Source organism: Lampris incognitus, chromosome 9, assembly GCF_029633865.1.
Source record: "Lampris incognitus isolate fLamInc1 chromosome 9, fLamInc1.hap2, whole genome shotgun sequence".
NCBI classification, from domain to species: Eukaryota; Metazoa; Chordata; class Actinopteri; order Lampriformes; family Lampridae; genus Lampris; species Lampris incognitus.
Window position 1 is genome coordinate 18,703,330 of NC_079219.1, and position 21,293 is coordinate 18,724,622.

Sequence of the window (21,293 nt, forward strand, 5' to 3'; positions counted from 1 at the left end):
ACCAAAACTATGATCAGCCAAGTCACTGTTTATCAGTTCTGCTCTTAGTTTAAAGCCACGAGTGTGTGCATGATCAATCAACAAGTAATGAGAATTTGACACATTTTACTTTTTTTTAATCTTATAATAATAAAGAAATGGGTGCATATAGTGTTTATATGAGTATAATTAGCGCAACTGATAACCGGGTCCAGTCATGGCCATGGGGTCCCTTAGCAGCTGTTAAAATGTTTGCTGGTATGCATAGCAATAATGATAATAATAAACATTTTATAGGTCACTTTACATCAAATACAATAAAGCAAAGCAGTAAAAAAAACAGTGCAATCAACAATATAACACACAATAAGCAATAGAGCATACATCAGCAGGAGTCTAAAAAAAAGATGAGTTTGATGCTGTTAATGTTGTTAAAGTGAGTATGCTAGTTTAAAAAGGTGGGGTTTAAGACCAGTTTTTAATTCTGTAATGGAGTCCAGTAAGCAGATGTGATGGGAAATCGAGTTCTGGAGTTTGGGTGCAACATAGGAGAAAGCCCTGGCACCCATTGTGCTGAGGTTGATGGCTGGTAGCGCCAATAAACCTGCTGGTGAAGACCGCGGGGAGTGAGATGGAGTGTAACTCTGAAGGAGGTCTGTGAGATAAGCAGGGGATAGATTATGAAGAACTTTGAATGTTGATAATTTTAAAATTAATCCGCTGTGACACAGGAAGCCGATGTAATTGAATCAGCAGGGGAGAGACATGGTCAGTGGACTTTGAACATGTAATTATCCGTGCTGCAGAATTCTGGATGAGTTGAAGTCGATGAATAAGTTTGTTGGGGATGCCTGACAGGATCGCATTGCAGTAGTCAATGCGCAATGTGACCAAAGCACTGACTAAAATTTCTGTGGAGTGTTGTGTTAAAGCAGGGCATAGTCTGGAGATGTTTCGTAAATGAAAAAAGGCAATCCGGGAGACATTGTTTATATGGCTAGAAAAGGAAATGGTACTCTTAGCTCTTAGCCTGGACGGAGACAGGTATGGTGGCTCCAGCAATGGGGAGTGAGCAAATATTAGTTTTTGAAATTGTATATTTAGTGCCAATGAGGAGTAGCTCAGTTTTACTACTGTTGAATTTCAGGTAATTGTTAGTCATCCAAATCTGGCACGGTGGCCCAGTGATTAGCACTCTTGCCTCACAGCAAGAAGGTCCTGGGTTTGAACCCCAGGCTATCCCAGGTCCTTTCTGTGTGGAGTTTGCATGTTCTCCTCATATCTGTGTGGGTTTCCTCCGGGTGCTCCGGTTTCCTCCCACCATCAAAAAGACATGCATGTTAATACTCCTATCTGTGTCCCTGACCAAGGCGACGGAAAGAAGAACTGGAGTTGGTCCCTGGCCACCACAGCTGCCCACAGTTCCTATACAATAGGATGGGTTAAATGCTGAGAACAAATTCATTATAAGAATACAATTCTTTGTAAGAATACAATGTCAAATAAAGTGGCTTTTGGCTTTCTTTCATCCGGAGGTGCTAGACTTAGTGATAAGTTCAGAAATGTGATTTTCAGTTGGAAGAATTAAGTCACATAGGACAGTGCATGGGGACAGTTTCATGGCGCTTGCTGATGGTAAGTCAGTCTGCATGATGTTAGCAGAGGCTAGCAGCTCATGAATGGTGCTAGTTTTGGAGTTGAAAAACTTTTAAAAAAGCAGAGCATTGTTCATTAGGAAAGTTACTGTTCATATTGATTGCACATTAATTAACCATACTGCTATTGTAGTGTTTATATGCTACGTGTTTTGTATTTCTGTACAAAGTTATCAATCAATCAATCAAATCTTTATTCAGACACATAGGTCCATAGTTAAAAGAAAACAATAAAAATACAACACAGGACAACAACACAAAAATATAGCTGAGACAGCGGTTCACAAGTCCACTCTGGGACAAGTCTTTATGACTTGGAGTGAGGCAAAATCAGGCCGCTAAAAAGACTGACATGTATCAGAATCATGTTTATTGGCCATGTAGGTTTGCACTACATGGAATTTGACTCCGGTTCATGGCTGTCTCAGTGTACATAACATAGAATAACAACACTAAAACATCCAAAGGAATTGAATCGAGTGCAACTGGACTTGGTATAACCATGACCTGGATGAATAAGAACATTCACAGACAACACTAAAACACAACATTCTTCAGATACTATATACACAAGGATTGACTTATACAGGTGAAATAAGAGGTGATAAAGTGCAATGGTGCAGAGAATATATCAGAGATGCTGAAATAAATGTCAGCAGGTTACTTACATACATGCCTGAGGTACAAGGACATGACAGCGTGTACCAGTATACATACAATGCACAGTACAGTATATACAAAATGGTTGGATTTATTTGACAGTGTTAAGCGTTCATTTGAATGACAGCCCACAGAAAGAAACTGTGTTTATATCTGGACACCCAGTCACACTTATACACTAGGAGCAAGAGACAGAGAGACAAATGAGAGAAACACAGACAGACAAACACAATGGACAACCAATGATAAGTATAGATTTAAAGACACGGTGAGGCAGGCAGGAGGACAGGGAGACAGACAGACAGACAGAGTTGCTGGGAGAGAGGGGGGCTGTGTTGTTGCTTTGACAGTGTGTTAGTGAAGACGGATGAGGCTCACTGTTTTGGACTTTATAAAGACTCAGTGGAAACGTTCCCAAATGTGCCTCTGACTGTTTGAGGGACAATATGTTTGTACCACTGTGTGTATGTGTGTGTGTGTGTGTGTGCACACATTTGTCTGTTCATTTCATGAATTATTATGCAGATTCAAGTTTGCACACAATCGTGTGCACGTGTTGTGTGTGCATTTGGATGCTGGCTACCGCATGCATAAGCATGCAGGTGGCTATACATGCATGTGTGGGTTTGTTCACAAGTCAGCGCATGTATGTGGAAGTGTGCGTCTGCCGTTTTATCATAAACAGGCAGCTCATCAGGATTAAACTAGACCAGATTAAAGAGTGGTTGACAGGTACTTTATTGTGACAAATTCACATTGGAAAATGTGAAGGCTGTTGGACTTGTGCAACAGTCCTGCACCACAGAACTCGTGTTGTTTATTTCTGAAAGGGATGACTTGGGTATGTGGATATCCCAGGGAAGGCAGTGTTTGATCTTATGCTGAATATCAGTGTTAATGCAGTGGTCGGTGTGAATGTGACTTAATAGCTGAGGAGGACTCATACTGGTGAGGTTGTATACTATGATGCAGCTATCTTGTCATACTCTTTCTTACCTTTGCATAATCACTATTATGCTAACGCAAGGCTGTAAATGCATTCTTGGTCCTCTTTGCTCAGCTGTATTAATAGTGTCTGGCACGTCACTTGTGCACATTTCAAGTAAGTTCCTATGGGACCTTGGTAATTGACGGACATCACGCACTTTGATCCATACAACCCCCCTCCCCCCCACCAAATTCTGACATCACACACTGGTCATTTATGAATATGACAAAAACATAGCAAATGCACAAGATGGCTCTCCTTTACTCAACACTGGTTGTATTTGTAATCACAATGTCAGCAACACAAGTCAGCATTTATGTGGAATGATAATCAGATGTACTGGCAAAATCAGATTACAGCAGGATTACCTCAGGATGATTAAATTACTGTAGGATTACCTCAGGATGTCTGAGTTAACTAAATAGAGAGTAGTGTAAGTAAATCTATTTTTGCTCTGAGGTTGCTGGAGGAGGTCATTGACATGTTTATTCAGGACAGAATAAAATCTCTGGGATCGTGTGGTAATATTCACCAGACGTTCCCTATTAATAGACTTGGTGTAGACTTAATAATCACAGCGACTGTACGACATGTTGGAGCGTTGCTACCATATGAAGACTTTTCCAAAATGTCAGAAATATCGACCTGGCCAACCCCTTTCATCATTGACCCCATATTTGTTTACTAGTCAATTAGAGAGCTCTGTTTTCGAAAGGTGTTTTTATGATGTTGCTTATTTCCCTGCAGGGAACAGATGCTGTTCCGAAAGCTTTTTTTGTTTTTTGTATGTGATGATACTTTGAGGACTGAGAAAACCTTAAGCTGGTAGTTTGAACTGAATTGTTGAAGTGCAACACTTTCATACAACTATATAGAGAGATACTGGAGATGACCTGAAACTAAACCATGTTATTTGGAGTGTAACTAATGTTGAAAGAGTATCATACGCACCTAAACCCAGTGGGACTGCCAGTGACAGGAAGCTCCCGGTGTGATGTTCTCTGTCACACAGTGGATTGATACCAAATAATCACGCTATTATCACAGCACTATCTTTTAGTCACTACATACTGCACTGAATATGCATCCACCTTCCATGTGTGTGTGTGTGTGTGTGTGTGTGTGTGTGTGTGTGTGTGTGTGTGTGAAGATAGAGGAGAGAGAGAGAAAGAGAGACCACATCCGTCCATGCCATCGCGTGTGTCTGTGTGTGTGTGCTGGCCTGACTGAGGGAGTCACAGACGGTTGAATCAGTTCATCTGGACACAACGTTTATTGAGAGGAAGCTGCTAGTGGGATTTTCTCTGTCACACAATGGATTGATACCAAATAATCAAGCTATCAGCACAGCACTATCTTTTAGTCACTAAAAGAAAGAAGAAAAGGGCAGCACGGTGGCCCAGTGGTTAGCACTGTTGCCTCACAGCAAGAAGGTCCTGGGTTCGAACCCCAGGCATTCCAGGTCCTTTCTGTGTGGAATTTGCATGTTCTCCCCGTGTCTGCGTGGGTTTCCTCTGGGTGCTCCGGTTTCCTCCCACCATCAAAAAGACATGCATGTTAGGGTTACTACTGCTGTCTGAACCCTGACCAAGGCAATGGAAAGAAGAAGTGGAGTTGGTCCCCGGGCGCTGCAGCTGCCCACTGCTCCTATACAATAGGATAGGTTAAGTGCAGAGAACACATTCATTGTAAGAATACAATGTCAAAATAAAGTGGCTTTCTCTCTTCTTTCTTACTGCATTGAATGTGCATGAGCATGCATAAAGACACTTAACTGACGGAGTGTACACATGTGGTTGTGTGAGTGCTTTGACAGATGTTACAAACATGTTTCTTCATTCTTGCTGGAGTCGATAATTTACATAGGAGATATTGTTACTGTTGTGCTGATCACTGCTGCCGCTCTTGCCCCACCTTATTTACAGCCACCGGTAAGATATGATAAAGAGGATGTCAAATATTTTTCCATTAATCTCATTAGGGAAATTGCATAGACAGTCTGAGACAAAGAGATGATCAATATTATATTTGTCTTGGACAGGAATTTGGTAGCAAAACACTTTGGATGACAGATGGTAGTGGAGTGAACAGAAACTAAAAAACTGACAAAGCACTGTTGTTCAGCACAATTGTTGATTAATTGCCTTAGTATTGCTTATCTACCATGACATTTGGGCTCATGATAAAGCACATAAAGAATTCCTGTTGATATTAAAAATGTCCCCCTGTAGAGAGGCATTTTTCCAAACAATTGGGACTCAGTATTGTTTATTATACAGTACTTTGTTATAATTTTCCTCGAAGTGTACCATTGTCTCCATATCTTAATTTCCATCACATCACAGGTAAAGGCCAAAATGCCCTTGCATCTTTTTTTCTTCCAGCTGTCTCTTCTGCACTACACAAACACATAGACCAACCTGGCTAAAAATGCAGTGCAGCATAACAGGTTTTTATTGTTTTGTATTTCACCCACTTAGCAACTTAAGATTCATCTCACAATATCAAACTTATATATACATATTTTCAGTAAGTGTAAATGGGTAGTTTTCACATGAAACACAATTGATAGATGGTGAACTGTTTAGATTTTAGTTCTTAATAACGTTCCTTCTAGAGTAGGGATGTTTGCTTTGAGAATGTTGATTGAGAAGTATAGAGAAGGCCAGAAGGAGTTATAGTGTGTCTTTGTGGATTTAGAGAAAGCATATGACACGGTGCCAAGGGAGGAGGTGTAGTATTGTATGAGGAAGTTGGGAGTTGCAGAGGAGTATGTAGGAGTGGTTCAGGATATGTATGAAGGCAGTGTGACAGTGGTGAGGTGTGCGGTTGGAATGACAGATGAGTTCAAGGTGGAGGTGGGATTACATCAAGGGTCGGCTCTGAGCCCTTTCTTCTTTGCAATGGTGATGGACAGGTTGACGATGAGATCAGGCAGGCATCTCCATGGACTATGACGTTTGCGGATGACATTGTGATCTGTAGTGAGTAGGATGCAGGTTGAGGAGAGCCTGGAGAGGTGGAGGTATGCACTGCAGAGAAAAGGAATGAAGTTCAGTAGGAGCAAGATGGAATACCTTTGCCTGAATGAGAGGGAGGACAGCAGAATGGTGAGGATGCAAGGAGTAGAGGGGATGAAGGTGGATGAATTTAAATATTTGGGGTCAACTGTTCAAAGTAACAGGTAGTGCAGGAGAGAGGTGAAGAAGAGTGCAGGCAGGGTGGAGTGGGTGGAGAAGAGTGTCGGGAGGGATTTGTGACAGAAGGGTACCAGCAAGAGTTAAAGGGAAGGTTTACAAGATGGTAGCAAGACCAGCTATGTTGTATGGTTTGGAGACAGTGGCACTGACGAAAAGACAGCAGGCAGAGCTGGAGGTGGCAGAGTTGAAGATTTTCGTTGGGAGTGATGAGGAAGGACAGGATAAGGAACAAGTATATTAGAGGGACAGCTCAGGTTGGACAGTTTGGAGACAAAGCAAGAGAGGCGAAATTGAGATGGTTTGGACATGTGTGGAGGAAAGATACTGGGTGTATTGGGAGAAGGATGCTGAATATGGAGCTGCCAGGCAAGAGGAAAAGAGGAAGACCAACAAGGAGGTTTATGGGTGTGGTGAGGGAGGACATGCAGGTGGCTGGCATGACAGCGGAAGATGCAGAGGACAGGAAGAGATAGAAACAGATGATCCGCTGTGGCGACCCCTAATGGGAGCAGCTGTAGTAGTAGTAGTAGTAACTTCTAGAGTTTTATCAGTGGGACGATATAGGATTTTATCTAGATTTTATCGGTGGGATGATATAGGATTTTATCGCGGATCGCGGTACAAAACATTCACGAAAAGTTGATCGTGGTGAATTTCCATAAATGGGTACATCCTCACATGGGTGACTTAATTAAAAAAGATGCCTAGCTCGCTAATATACAGTCCTGTATTGATTTCCTTATTTATTTTGAATTACCACAAGGGGGAGCCCACATGCCAACACTCTGAATTTGTGCTTGTTTGTTTTTCACTAAAAAGGATGTTGACTAAAAAAAGAAGTGTCCTATCTGTGACGCAATAAAAATATTAATTTCTTAACAAAATGTAAGGAAAAGTGTTTCCAATAGTTTTTAGAGACATTTTAAGAGTTTTAAGGATATTTGATGATTATCGGATAGTATCATGAATTGTATTTATTTTGGCCAGGATAATCGTGACAGGAAATTCTCATATCGTCCCACCCCTATTCTAGAGCTGAGATCAGCTTTGGCCTCTCTCGCATCATGTTCCCCATGTGGGATGGCCCTGGGCCTCAGCTGACTCTTACCGGGACTTTCATCATGTCACCTGCAGACATGGCTTCGCCTTTCACTGCTTTAGATCGTTGCAGTATAAGACTGCATTATTTTCCCTTCCGCTGATGTAATGTATGAAAAAAGAAAAGAAAGGAAGAAATATATAGTTTAACTGAGTTTGAAAATTAAGAGATTTGCTGTTTTAACCATAGATAGGGTTTGCAAATTTGTTTGCGCAATATGTTGATTTGTGACTTGGAAAAGCTGAAAACTGGTCTAATTAGGTCATCATGCTGAGGCGTGCAACACTGTGTCTACCCATCTATCCTGCCTTGTTGAATTTAATTGGTAATAGAATGAAATATTGTATACTCACCATTTAATTTCCTACAGGGGTTTCAATTTCTTACTAATTAACAAACAAAAAACAACCACAGGACAAAATACTGAAAGAGGAAAATATCTTAACCAATGAAACAAGGGAAACGGAGAAATCACTGCTGTCCCGTCACCCTATTCTAGTTTTGAAACTGATCACATAATTAGCTATTTAGCTATTTATTATTATGTTGCATCTCTCATCGCCTTATACACACACACACACACACACACACACACACACACACACACACACACACACACACTCATCAACAACAACACAAACTTGGTTTTTGCACTACACGAACTTCTTTTCATTCTGTCGTCCCTCACACATACGTATATGCAGTCGCTCTCATATATTCACACTCCTTCACTCACTCGTCTATTCTCCACACACACACACAACACAGAAGCTTTTTCAATTTCTTTGTCTCCTTACCTATTTCTCTTATTCTGCTCTTCTTATTCTCTTTCGCTCTCTCTTGCCTCCTCACCGAGTCTTTCTACCCCATGTTCTTCTACATTTCTCATGTTTGTGTTCTCTTTGTCTTTGACTTTGTGTCACATACCGCTGGGTTTTGATAAATGGCAGACGGGGGAGGCAAAATAAAACATTCGTCAGCTCATTTATACTGTCGTTTGTCTTCTGTTACTTATTCGTTTGCTCATGTTCCTTGCTGCACGCTGCGGTAGAGGTGCAAATCCATCGGTGTTTATATTGATCATGATTTGTCATGTAAAGGCCAGCAAATATGAAATGATGTCACAGTGAATGTACGTATCAATCCAATTATAGTGTTAGTTCATAAAATCTGCACACCATAGCTGCAGGTTTGCACACAACACCCACCATTGTCTGTGGATTCAAAGAGAATTGAGCCTTTTTGATAATTTGGCAAATGTTTTCAGGATTGTGCAACAGCACAGACTGACGGTTTATGATAAAGCATGTTGTTGATCAAGTCATGAATCAACAAAGGTATATCTTATAAGCGATGCTTGAAAACAATTTGATTGCCAGTGTTAACTGGCAAGCCAAGTAATGTAACGTATTGTCTGTAAAAGACATGTTAACTAGGTAGCCAGTGAACGGACATCTGCAAAATAAAGTTTTATTTTTTCTGTCTATAATTTAAGGTATTTATCTACTTTTCTTTGGCCTTTGTGTTTACATTTTAAATAGTTTACCTCAAAGCACACCACTTTTGAGGCATGTTTTTATCTAGGTGCACTAAGACAGCAGTTTCTTTCAGTACAACTTAGACAACTATTCATACACAAGTGGCGCTGGTGATGAAGTTAACAGGGTTTCTGACTGTATAGACCGTACTCAGTATCACCTACACATCAGTGTTCCCCAGTTCTGTATTTATTCCTGTCAATGTTGCATAGTGCGGCACGCTGGCGCAGTGATTAGCATGACCGCCTCACAGCAAGAAGATCCTGGGTTCGAGCCCTGGGGTAGTCCAACCTTGGGGGTTATCCCAGGTCGTCCTCTGTGGGGTTTGCATGTTCTCCCTGTGTCTGTGTGGGTTTCCTCCGGGTGCTCCGGGTTTCTCCCACAGTCCAAAGACATGTAGTTCAGGTGAATCGGCCATACTATATTCTCCCTAGGTGTGAATGTGTGTATGTCGGCCCTGTGATGGTCTGGCAGCCTGTACAGGGTGTCTCCCCGACTGCCGCCCAATGACCGCTGGGATAGGCTCCAGCATCCTGCAACCCTGAGAACAGGATAAGCGGTTTGGATAATGGATGGATGGATGTTGCATAGCATTGCAATATTCTCATACATGCATACTTAATAGTAGAGGCCCACCAAATGCAGATTTTTCACATCTCTGAATATTCTACTTTTATGTGCATGCTCTCTGTACAAATGACATTTATTATGCCTTAAACTTCTTTATAACCCCGTGTCTTTTTTGTTGATGTTGTATGAATGAAGTCGTATATTTTCACATGAACACACCACCAAGTCAAATTTGCTGTATGAGCAAGCTTATTCAGCTAAGAAAAACGATGCTGGCTCAATTTGAATGGACATGGTCTGTACAATGTAATCTGCACACAAGCCAGACGTGTCGAATGTTTGCTACAAATCTTTATCTTTGACCTTTACGGCCATTTTGTGTCTCTGTCTACTGTTTCTAATGCCCTTCTCAGCATTGCTAAATGTCAAAATATAGGATGAAATTATTTACTTGATAAGATGAAATCATTATCTGTCATGATCTGTTTCTCACAATTTCTAAATGGCTCATCACTAAATGGAAATGGGATGAGGCTGCCTTGTCACTAACCTTAACAGTGTTGAAGTTCAATTTATGTGTCCTCCCCCCACTGGCTGTCTCTTTCTGCCAACTCCACATTAGCTGTGCAGAAGCTGTGAGTGCTGAGCTTGTGTTATGTTGTCCTTTTGGCTTTTCTTGCTCTTTTTTTCCTTTATGTACTGATATTGCACAGTTTACGTTATTACTGGTTTGAGATTACATGGCTTTGTGGCTAGTGGGCATTTCTTGTTTGGCAGTTTGAGAGGCTTTCTGGTATTTGGTGGGACAGATAACTCCTTGTTGCTGGTGACGAAGGAGGACAAGTGGAGCTTTCCACATGCCTCTCGCTTCCTTTGATAAACCAATGACTGGAATACTGAAAGATGAGTGCTATCTGTACTGGCTAATAGGGAATGGTGTAGTATCTCTTTTTCACTGCACATATGTTATACGTATGTGTGCCAATGAAGACATTAAATGTTAATTAAGTTTTTTTTTTTTTCAAATTCTGTCTCGTTCCTATTCATTAGGCTGGCAGGCTATGTGGAGGCCTTGGCATGTCGTCTGGGGATGCAGATTCCTGACCTCAGCCCAAAGCAGGTTGATATGTGGCAGACCAGAGTCAGCTCCCACACAGTGAGTACCATTAAAGTCCCAAATATCCCACGCCTGAACCGAGAATCTGCTCTCAAACTGATTTTTTTTTTTTGTGAACAAGATATAGTCTAAAGGGACCCTTCACAATCAGGCCACACTGATAGGGGAGCTATGAGATATTTTGAGTGAGCTTGGGGTGCCTTATCTTGGAGGAAAAAAACTATAAATTTCATAGATAAGGTCCCCTGTTTGACTTTATCCCACTATGTATGAAACCCTTGATAATTCTCAATGCTCGAGTCTCTAAATGTCTGCTTAATATTACATTACTGTTGACAATAATTCTCAAATGAAAACTGTTCATGTGTTATTTCTTTGCCTGCTTCAGTTTTTGGACTCGGTAAACGAATTAGTCCATCACATTAGCTGTGATGGCCTGGCGGCCTGTCCAGGGTGTCTCCCCCGCCTGCCACCCAGTGACTGCTGGGATAGACTCCAGCATCCCACGACCCCAATTGGAATTAGCGGCTTGGAAAATGGATGGATAAATGAATTAGGATTTAAAATGTCGTTGGTTCCAGTTAGAACTGGATATGAGCTCATGTAAATGCAATTGAAGCAGCTGAAAATTATTTTAATGCAAAATCTTTTTTAGTTCTAATAAATAATAACTTTGAATATCCACAACAACCATGAAGCTACTCTGTGCTGTAGGCTGAAGCAAAAAGCTGAAAGCCTGGCTGGTAAAGGGAATGACAAACAACTGCATGAAGGCAGCAGTGACTGGGGGTCGCTGTTTATAGTCAAACCGGTATGAACATCCTGTGAGTAGGTCTATTACATATAATCTGATGACCTGTCACAAGGAAGGCCACACAGTCAATAACAGGAAGAGAGCCTGGGGGATCAATCTCTCCTCCTGCCTGTTGAAAACGAGCACATTTAAAGTCGCCCCTCCAGAGAAAACTCACCAGGGCATCAGCCTGGCAAATCCTGGGTACAAAAAAGGCATGAGTGGATAGGAAATGTCAAGTGATTTTGTGAGCTGGGCCAAAATATGTTTCACTCCTATTTAGGTGTGTGTATATCAACTTCCAGAGGCTTATGTATGAATGAAACTTTCTCCCCTGTGGCCACTTTGTAGGGGTGGGTTACCTGAGTATCTCGGAAGACTAAGCCCACCCTACCAACCTATTAGAACCGGGCTTGTTTCCAGTTTAACTAAGGTTAAAAAAAATAAATTTCCTTCAAGAGATCAGACAAGAAATGCACAACAAACAGGCACAAACATTTAACAAGCTAAATATCAGGATGAACCAGGGCTTTAGGCTGAAAGCAGCAATACTCTGACAAGAGTCTATATGAATGGCCTTTTGAGCAGTCATTCATTATGCAAGAAAAGTACAACTGACTGATTTTTCATATGTCATGATTACTGAGGTGTGAAACATAATTAGCTTTTAGCAGTTGGATTATCCTCTACTAAAGGTTTTTGGCCACTGTGCATGCCAATTACTGGGACAAGTTAGGAAAAGTACATTCAACCTTGTAAAATCTGGTGAAATATCAGTTTTACAAAGTTGAACCATTTTCAGTTGAAAGCCTTGGCAGTTTTGAGTTTGATAACAAATGGGTTTAGAAGCCAGTTTAAAATGACATCTTAAAGGGCGTCCGGGTGGCGGTCTATTCCGTTGCCTACCAATATGGGGACCGCCGGTTTAAATCCCCATGTTACCTCCGGCTTGGTCGGGCGTCGCTACAGACACAATTGGCCGTGTCTGCAGGTGGGAAGCCGGATGTGGGTATGTGTCCTGGTCACTGCACTCGCGCCTCCTCAGGTCGGTCAGGGCGCCTGCTCGGGGGGGAGGGGGAACTGGAGGGAATGGCATGATCCTTCCACACGCTACATCCCCCTGGTGAAACTCCTCACTGTCAGGTGAAAAGAAGCAGCTGACGACGCCACTTGTATCGGAGGAGGCATGTGGTAGTCTGCAGCCCTCCCCAGATTGGCAGAGGGGGTGGAGCAGTGACCGGGATGGCTCGGAAGAGTGGGGTAATTGGCCAGATAAAATTGGGGTGAAAAGGGGGGGGGGTATAAAAAATCCTTGGTGGAGTGTTTACAATCTGAAATCTACTCCCACTGTAATTATAAAAATTACAGGAAATTAGAAACCTCTTTCTCTTGAAAAACAGTGGGTCCATCACTATTGTATTTTCTTGTGTCCATTCTCCTGTATGCAGGGTAAAGCTATTGGCGTGGGCATAGGCTGTATCCTTGGCATGTTTCCCCTTCTTTTCTTCAAAGACGACGAGGATAAAAAGGAAGGCAAGAAAGAGGGAAAGGAGGAACCAAAAACACCTGCTGCGACAGAGACAAACAAAAACTGACGACCGAGCCGAGGACAAATACTATTTGAAATCCATGAGAATGGTTTCATCTGGGATTGACTGGAGGTGTGGATTTTACAGAGATGTAGCTGGAGTGTGTAGTCTAAGCACTGGCACTTACAGCTAGGTTCAAGCAATTAATCAAAGGTATTCTGAGAAGGATTTTAGATATTATTTGATTCGAGACTCTGAACTTAAAGCACAGTGACCTGGTCTTCCCTTGCAGACAGGAGGACAATCAACCTTTGGACTGCTGCTGCTGCCCCCCTGGTCAACTGTCACACCCAACTTCACACTGTCTTTTAATGACTGACAGGCTGAAAATCAGCCATTGAAAATCACACTCCTTTTCTTGGTCTTGGTCTCTCATCTGCTATGAAGCTGTTGAAGTTGACAGATATGAGTCCTCTCACTCTACAGCAAGGGACAAAGGTGGGGAAGTTACTAATGGGGGGGGGTGTCTAAGTAAACCTGGTTATTCAAAAGGCAAACTCGGTGTGCTATCAGAACCATTTGTAAAGCCCCAATCCTGAGAAAATACACTATTTGAGCTAAGATGCAGAATATTTTGCATGGCATCTTAGACTTGAAAATGTTGTTTCAGGCTCTGCAAGAGCTTTTTAAAAACCTTGATGACAGTCATGACAAGGTAGTTCAGAGGAATATATGAATAGCCCTGCCAGTATAGCACATTGCTTTGGCCTTGGCTCAGGCTCGTTTCAGACCACGCTGGGGTGTTTCCATCTCTCTGGCGTCTCCTGATCACTTCGAAGGCGAGCGGTCACAGGAAAGTACTGACTCTTACATATTGAAATGCACCCCTCTGTGTCAACTCATTTACAAAGCACTACGATGTTACACGCATGTCTACCTTTTGATGATGCCAAAGTTGTACATTTTACCCAGCTGCCTCCTTGAGTTATTCTGACAACCAGAGAGCTGTCACCAGTGAGACCACAAGTAGACAACTCTTTAAAATCCATTACTCGCTTCTTTGGCTCTTAATGTTTTCTTAGGCAGTGAAGAGGAGTGTTTTCGGGTGAGGCTAGGCTGCTCTGTCTTACACTTGTTAACAGCTGCTGTTTGATGCAAAGCCATGGGAATTATGTACAACCAGTAAGACTTTAAAACACAAATGTCTCATATGTGAAATGAAATGTTTGCTAGTCAAACAAAAGGGAATTCTCTCTGTGATAAAGGAGGGCTATATTGCCTTAGAAGGTTGCTTGCAGGGCTGCTTATAATCCATAAAATATAAAAATGTTTTTTTTTTCATTTTTTTTTTCAGGAAGTGCAACTCTGCTGAAACGAGAAATGGGCTGTCAGCTACTTCTTATGAAACAAATGAGAGGAGGAGAGGGAGAGAGAGACTGGGAGAGAGGGGGATAAAGAGGAGGAGAGAGAGAGACTGGGAGAGAGAGAAGAGAGACTGGGGGAGAGAGGAAGAGAAAGAGGAGGAGACAGAGCAACTTTGAAAAACATGAGCACGCAGGTATAGCAGAAAGATAAGAAATTCTTAAACATTGCTGACTGGAATGATCTACCCCTCAGTACATGTTTTAATGATGGTACTGTCTCCTCTGTGCACAAATCCACATTTCAAACTTCCTCTGGCCCTGCATCACTCTAGTGAAGCTGAAACATGAAACGGCTCCCGTATGGTAGTTTTTAATGACACAGCAGCAAGCCTCTGTAGGGCGAAACAGGACTGACCCAGGCTTATGTGCTATTTATGTTACTCCGTGTTGGGTGAAAACAATACTTTAGTGATGTGTACTCGGCACCTTGTTGTCTGCTTGGTGCCCTTTTGCCATGTTGTGGGAAAGTGACTGCTCCTGGCAACTGTAACCCAGCTCCATTTTGGTTTCTCCCATTTGAAAATGCATTACCCCTGCTATACTGCCATCCACTGGTTAAATCTATGTCAGAGGAGGTTGTCAGTGTCAGGAAATTTAAAAAAAACACCCAACAAATACAAGCACAGCATGGTAGAAGTGCATATTACTTACAGTATTTCTGCTTAGGATTTTCTTCATATTTGCATTTTATGTTCGGTATTTAAAAACTCAATAGAAACTGATTATGTATCTGTGCGTATTAACTCATCACTTCAGTTTATGGGTTAATGTGATTTAATCAATGTTTTTACTTTGACCAAACCCTGGGCACAACCAGCCAAGGTTGCAGTCAGTCTTAGTCATCTGACAGCTATAAACAATAAGAAGCCACCATCCACGTCTTGTTTGCTGTGGTCTTGATTTCGTTGCTTGTCATTTGAAGGGTCCTGCTTTTCCCCTCGTCAGCACTGGTGCTCATCTCCGAAGCGAAGCAGAGTTTTATCCCCCATGATTCCCAACCTGTTCGATAGTCACAGAACTACGTATCGCTGTAACGAGTGCTCTGCTAGAAAGTGTTATTTGTTTTAGTTCTCTTGTGTTCATGTCAGTTCACGTACACCTAACATGAGGTATATTTTCAGCAGTATTCACCAACAGGAAGGACTTTGCAACCAATACCTCTATGGTGCAACACATATATCGGACAGCTTATTTAGAAAAGAGACCTGTGTATTTGAGTTGATGAGTCATTTATTTATCTCTTGGGTATCAATGATCCAAACCAATAAAATATGAAAATATAGAGATTAGAAAATGTTTGTCAGTCGTGTGTCTTCGATGGGATGTGCGTGACCTATACTTTGCATGAACTGTTTGTAATAAAATGAAGCCAACAACACGTCGGTTTTGCCAAATGAACTCTGGTGTGTTCTGAGGAAGCCGGTCAGAGCATTTTCCATACTGGTTTTTGAGGAAATGGAAACACAAACACAGGCTGACCTATACTGGCAAAATAAACCTGGTTCTTTGACCCTTTGTGATACAAATCAAATCTTTTATGGCTGTTAATGAGAAATTGCATAAAATGTGTTATTTCCCTTGTGTATGTACAACCATGACAAAATCACATCAGTGCCGTGAAGAAAAGGCCCTTTCTGTAAGGCAGTGTAGAAGTAGAGGGGTGCTAAAGCTTCAAGCAGAGAAGAAGTCTGACATAAAAGACGAGGTGAATGTAGACAGCATTGTAACCTGCAAGGAACTAAAGCGTTACCACAAAATACTGTTGACAGAAAAAATATGTTCAGCATTTATTAGAAAATCACCCATAATGACCTACTTCTCAAATTTAAGATTATCTTACTGTGTCAGCCAAAAGAGGGGACAAACCCGTTCTCGCCATGGAAACCATGTGAGGAACAACCCATGACACATTCTGGTTTCATAAGGCAACGTTTTATTAATATTCCTCCCTCGTATTTATAACTTGCGGCGGTCATTTTGCCCTGAAAAACAGGACATAAACACATAATATAAATGACATTTGAAAGAGCACACTGAAATATCCTAAGGGTACATGCACATTCATATTCATATTATGTACACCTTTATGTATTTGTTTGATGTTGGAGGTTTTTTTTTAAAAATTTTATTTATGGCTTTGCTCATGAAAATGTTGGGTCTCACTTTACACTAACACTACCCTTATACGGGGTTTATGACTGCTTTATAATTAGTTTATTAATTAGGTTGTGAACACTATAAATCATTATCAAGTTCTTCTAACGCATTAGACAAAAAATGGCAAGTGACCCATTCGTTACTTGCCAAATAGTGAGCCCACATTTATCTTTACTGTTAAGCCTCAGATCTCAGTGGTTACTTAGCAACTAGCAAGATCTGTTAGCAGCTAGCAAGATCTGAGATTTAACAGAAGTGCAGCGGAAACGTAATCTTGCCAAATAGTGAGCCCGCATCGCTGTATGAAAGCTGTGTTATAACTTGTTTATAATTGTTTATTATTTATAAAGTGTTTACAACCTAATTATAAACCATTTATAAATACTTTATAAGCAGTCTTAGTGTAAGGTACCACATTTTGTGCTCTGTTCATTTTATTGAGGCGACTCTCGATATGTCGATTAGCTGCAGACATTCATCTTGTTTTTGGTCGAGAATCTGAAAAGCATCATAAGGGACTCCAAAGTCCAAAATGTTTTGATGGACCCATGCTTTTAGGTTTTTTTCTTTTCTTTTTTTATCAGTCTGAGAGTGAAATGGGCAGAGCCACAAGTTGGATGGCATTTGAGTATGTAGACAATATTGCTCCAAAACTCAAAGGACGCTTTCCTATATGTGGACCATGACATCACATGACACATTCCAGATTATGTTGTTTTGCTTCAAGCACAGAAGTCATGTGTTAAAGTCCACTTATTATTCCCAAGAAAAGAGAGTAGGATGCTTGCTCTGGTGTGTTTCTGGTGGGTCTCTACAGGGTCAGTGGCCTACGTTTTACTGCGTTGGCGCCAAGATAAAACTTATAGTATACAGTTAATCAAAGCGTGCTCTGTTGCATGACCACAGTCTTGTAACAAGATGAATAGGCCAGACATTTAAAGTGAATATTCCTCTTAGCTCTCTATTGAGGCTTCACTGATGCAGGAATGAAAAATAAAATCTTACCCTGTGAGAGCCAGGTGTGATGTAGTTCAATTACAGATTTGACATGAACACACCATCAGATGTGGGTTATGTAAGGTAAAATGTAAGATAAAATGTCCTCCTCCTCATTAATCCCATGTCCAAAAACAAAAAACCTTTGAGGTTGAACATATACTGATATTGTGGATTCCAGCTTAACTATTTGTTGCACAAATCTGATCAGGATGCTTAAGGGGAGGGTCAAAAGAAGAGTCCTGGATTTTTCTTTGAAAGTCATTAAAGTTGTTTGTGCATCAGCAGGTTAATATTTGATTCTATATCCAGGATCTCTACTACTACTACTACTACTACTTTCGGCTGCTGCCATTAGGGGTCACCACAGCGGTTCATCCGTTTCCATCTCTTCCTGTCCTCTGCTGCATCCTCTATATTCTATATCCAGTATAATGTATAATGTTCCTCTGTGTTCTATATCCAGTATAATGTATGCAAAATGTCAAAATGTTCTTTAGGAGAATTTTGGGAAACCAGGGCCCTGAGGTACGGCTCCATTCTTATGTTCAGTGTTTTGACCATGGCAATGTGTTTTGAGCCAGTTCTTAAACGCACAAACTGAACCTCGCACTTTCAACACATAATGGGCTGGTTAAAGATTTACACGAGAACACTTACGTGTCTTCCAGCTCCTGATGGTACAGATTATCGGGAGTTGGAAGTAAGTGGAGATAAGGATTCATCTAGTTCCATTTGGTTTCTCACTTGTCTGAAAGTGAAAGCAGAATCATATCTGTGCAACCATCGGTTCCTGCCAAATTACAGCCCAAGTCTTTCAGAGTTCAGCCACTGATGTGTGGACTATGAGTAACACTATCGGTTTACTGCTGAATGGTCCACTATACTGTCTATCTGTCTGTCTCTGTCTGTCTGGCTCTCTGTCTGTTTGTCCGTCCATCTGTCTTTCTCATTCTCACCATCTCAGCTTCACTCCTATTCATTTCAGATTGTCTGATTAACCCAGTGTGTAATACATATAGTGATATTCTGTACCTGTTTCAGCATTTCCCGTGTATAGAAAACATGTTGAACTTATTGCTTATGGTTCATCAAACCAAAACAACCAAACCAGAAGAACCAACGTGGAGAACGAGTAACGACGTCCATGAACAAAAGAGTTTATAGCTGTGTGCCATTTATTTTGTTTTATTGTATGTACATCTCTTTATCCTTCTCCTCCCCCACCTGGCATGGACCTTAACTGGTGAACTCCAACACACCAAAACTATGCTAAATCAAAACAGTGAATAATGTGTAACGTGTCATTTAGAGTCATGAGAAACTAAGAAAAATCTTGTTGAAATGGATTAATCATGCAGAATTGATATCCTATCTTATTTGAATTCTTAAACCATGTGACTGTCACTCAAAGGAAAGGAAAAGGGATTCCACCTAAACTTCACTATACATGTATAAACGTATGGTGAATGTTGTTACCTGTTTAGAAATATATTCAAAGATTATAATAAAACTTCAATTAAAAATGCTCAGCTTTGTGAGGACTGTTAACATTTGCCGCCAAATACCTACAACCATTTTTAATTAAAAACAATTTCTCAACCTCCTTTGAAATATACCTCACGCTTGCAAAAAGGTCCAAGCTATTTGTATCCTTTTTAAATGTCCCAAGGCCACAGTGCAGATTTTAATGAAGATAAATCATTTTGTTCAGCTCGTTAAACCGTTTCTTCAGCTCGTTAATCAGATTTTCTTGCATTTGCAGACTGATTACATTGGCCCCTGACCTGAGGTTATGGTTAGTGTGTGAACGCTTCATCTGCTTGATCGAGCACAGTTTGCTGGATAAATGTGTATTAGTATATTTTGACGTCCTCGACAACCACATCTGCTCAAATGTGAAGCGCCTCGTGGCTTCAAATTCACAAAGCCACATTAAAATCTTACGTTTAGCTGAACCAGCTGCATAGACTCAGGGGTTCGGGGGGCGGGGGGGGGGGGTTCAACCTCCCCAGAAATGTGTGTGAGTGAGTGAATCTATTATGTAAGACATTAAAAGATTTTGTGTTTTTTGTGATTAACATTATAATCCTAATTTGGTGAGAAAATTGGCAAAATATATAATTTGTTGAGGATTCGTTTTTCTACCCCCTCACTACTTTTCTCGTTTGGTCTTTCCCTCCTGCTTTTTTCCATAATCGCTTGGCGTTGGCCATGTGGTTTGAGTCGAGGTAGGATTTCACAGAAACACCATCGGCAGTGACACAAGTAAGATGGCCTCCGTCACCCTCAGCACACTCGAACAAACCAGTCTTTTCATGAAAGTTTGAACGAGTTTATGACGTGTCCGCTTGCTTCTCTGGGTCGTCGGTTCGCCAAAGACACGATTGGTATGAGCTAGCTTCAGCTCCGCTGAACCGATGCAGAAGCGATGTTAAGCGATATCTAACGTTAGCTATAACTGAAAATGCTGCACAGTCCACTTCCAATCAAGACCTTCAGACCACGATCCCGCGTCATCTTCACAACGAAGAGACAACAGTTGTGCTTGGCATATATATGACGCCATGTCGTTACCGCTCACGTTACAATACGGATTACAACTCAGTTTTCACAGACGGACTCTGAGAGTTGTTACTGAGGCACTGTAGTGAGTCCGGACATCCAGAGATTAACCATGGGACTTTGCTTCTATATGCAACCATGCCTCCTGCATCCCCCTGATGTATGAAAGCCAGAGGCTTGTCCTTTGTCTGTGGCTGCTCCTTACCACCTTAACGTAGACTCGAGTGCCTTCTCCTCCATTATGATTTGACACTGTCAATCAGGTGTCATACTGCAGCATTCTGAGACGGTTCAAGGATCAATAAAGTCGTCCAAGCCAATGGTAAATCAATAAAGGACACACAGGGTCTGGGGGAAATCCTCTACAGATTTAAGTGTCCTTCAAATAACAAAATAATACATGAAAATACAGACACAATATCAAGTTATCGAATACTATTTTCAGTTGCTCTGAACATGATGCTCTAATTTCAGCACCAAATTCACAAAAAGATAAAAAAGCCTCAAAATAATGTCATGAGAAACGGGAGTAGGAGTAAAGCCCATGTGTTTACAATGCTAGCTAGCAATGGTACGGCATTAAAAAAAAGTTTAACATCTTTGTACCATTTTGTTGTGTATTTATCTTAATGAAACTTGTGTCATGTTTCCCCCGGTTGCCATTAGCTACCTGTGAACTATTTCTGTGGATCAAAACACAAGACCTGGACCCAGCGCTATGTCAAGAGGGGCTCAGGGAATATGACACATGGGAGGAAACGGTGGCCTTATCCACTGGGGAAAGGTGTTGCACGGATGCTGGAGGCTGTAACTAGGAGGGGAAGGCGAGTGCAGCGTCTGATGAGATGGGATACAAGGGAGACCTGACCCCCCTGACTCATCTTCTTACGACCATACAATTTTCTTAAGGTGAGCCCTGTGAATAGTTTTCTATTTTTAGGGATTTAATTTCCTCTGAAACGGCTTTATCAAATACCAGCTCAGGATAACACATTGGACAAGAATGATTATGAAGCCCTCACT

The 21,293-nt window shown here is 41.3% G+C and overlaps 1 protein-coding gene across 5 annotated transcripts in view; it reads left to right on the forward strand.

Annotated features, from left to right (window-relative positions):
- LOC130117920 (transmembrane protein 65-like) overlaps positions 1-16,163 on the forward strand; it is a 94,949-nt gene extending 78,786 nt beyond the window's left edge. Inside the window, exons 7-9 of one of the 5 annotated variants that reach the window (XR_008810721.1) lie at positions 10,740-10,845; positions 13,048-13,341; positions 13,421-16,163. Coding sequence is in view for 1 of the 5 variants with exons in the window: in XM_056286183.1 (XP_056142158.1) it covers positions 10,740-10,845; positions 13,048-13,194 (253 nt within the window). In the remaining 4 variants the exon portion in view is untranslated. Of the gene's footprint in view, positions 1-10,739; positions 10,846-13,047 lie in introns of all 5 variants that reach the window. The other 4 variants (XR_008810723.1, XR_008810722.1, XR_008810720.1 and 1 more) reach the window with 4 other exon arrangements.
- Positions 16,164-21,293: the final 5,130 nt, after the last annotated feature.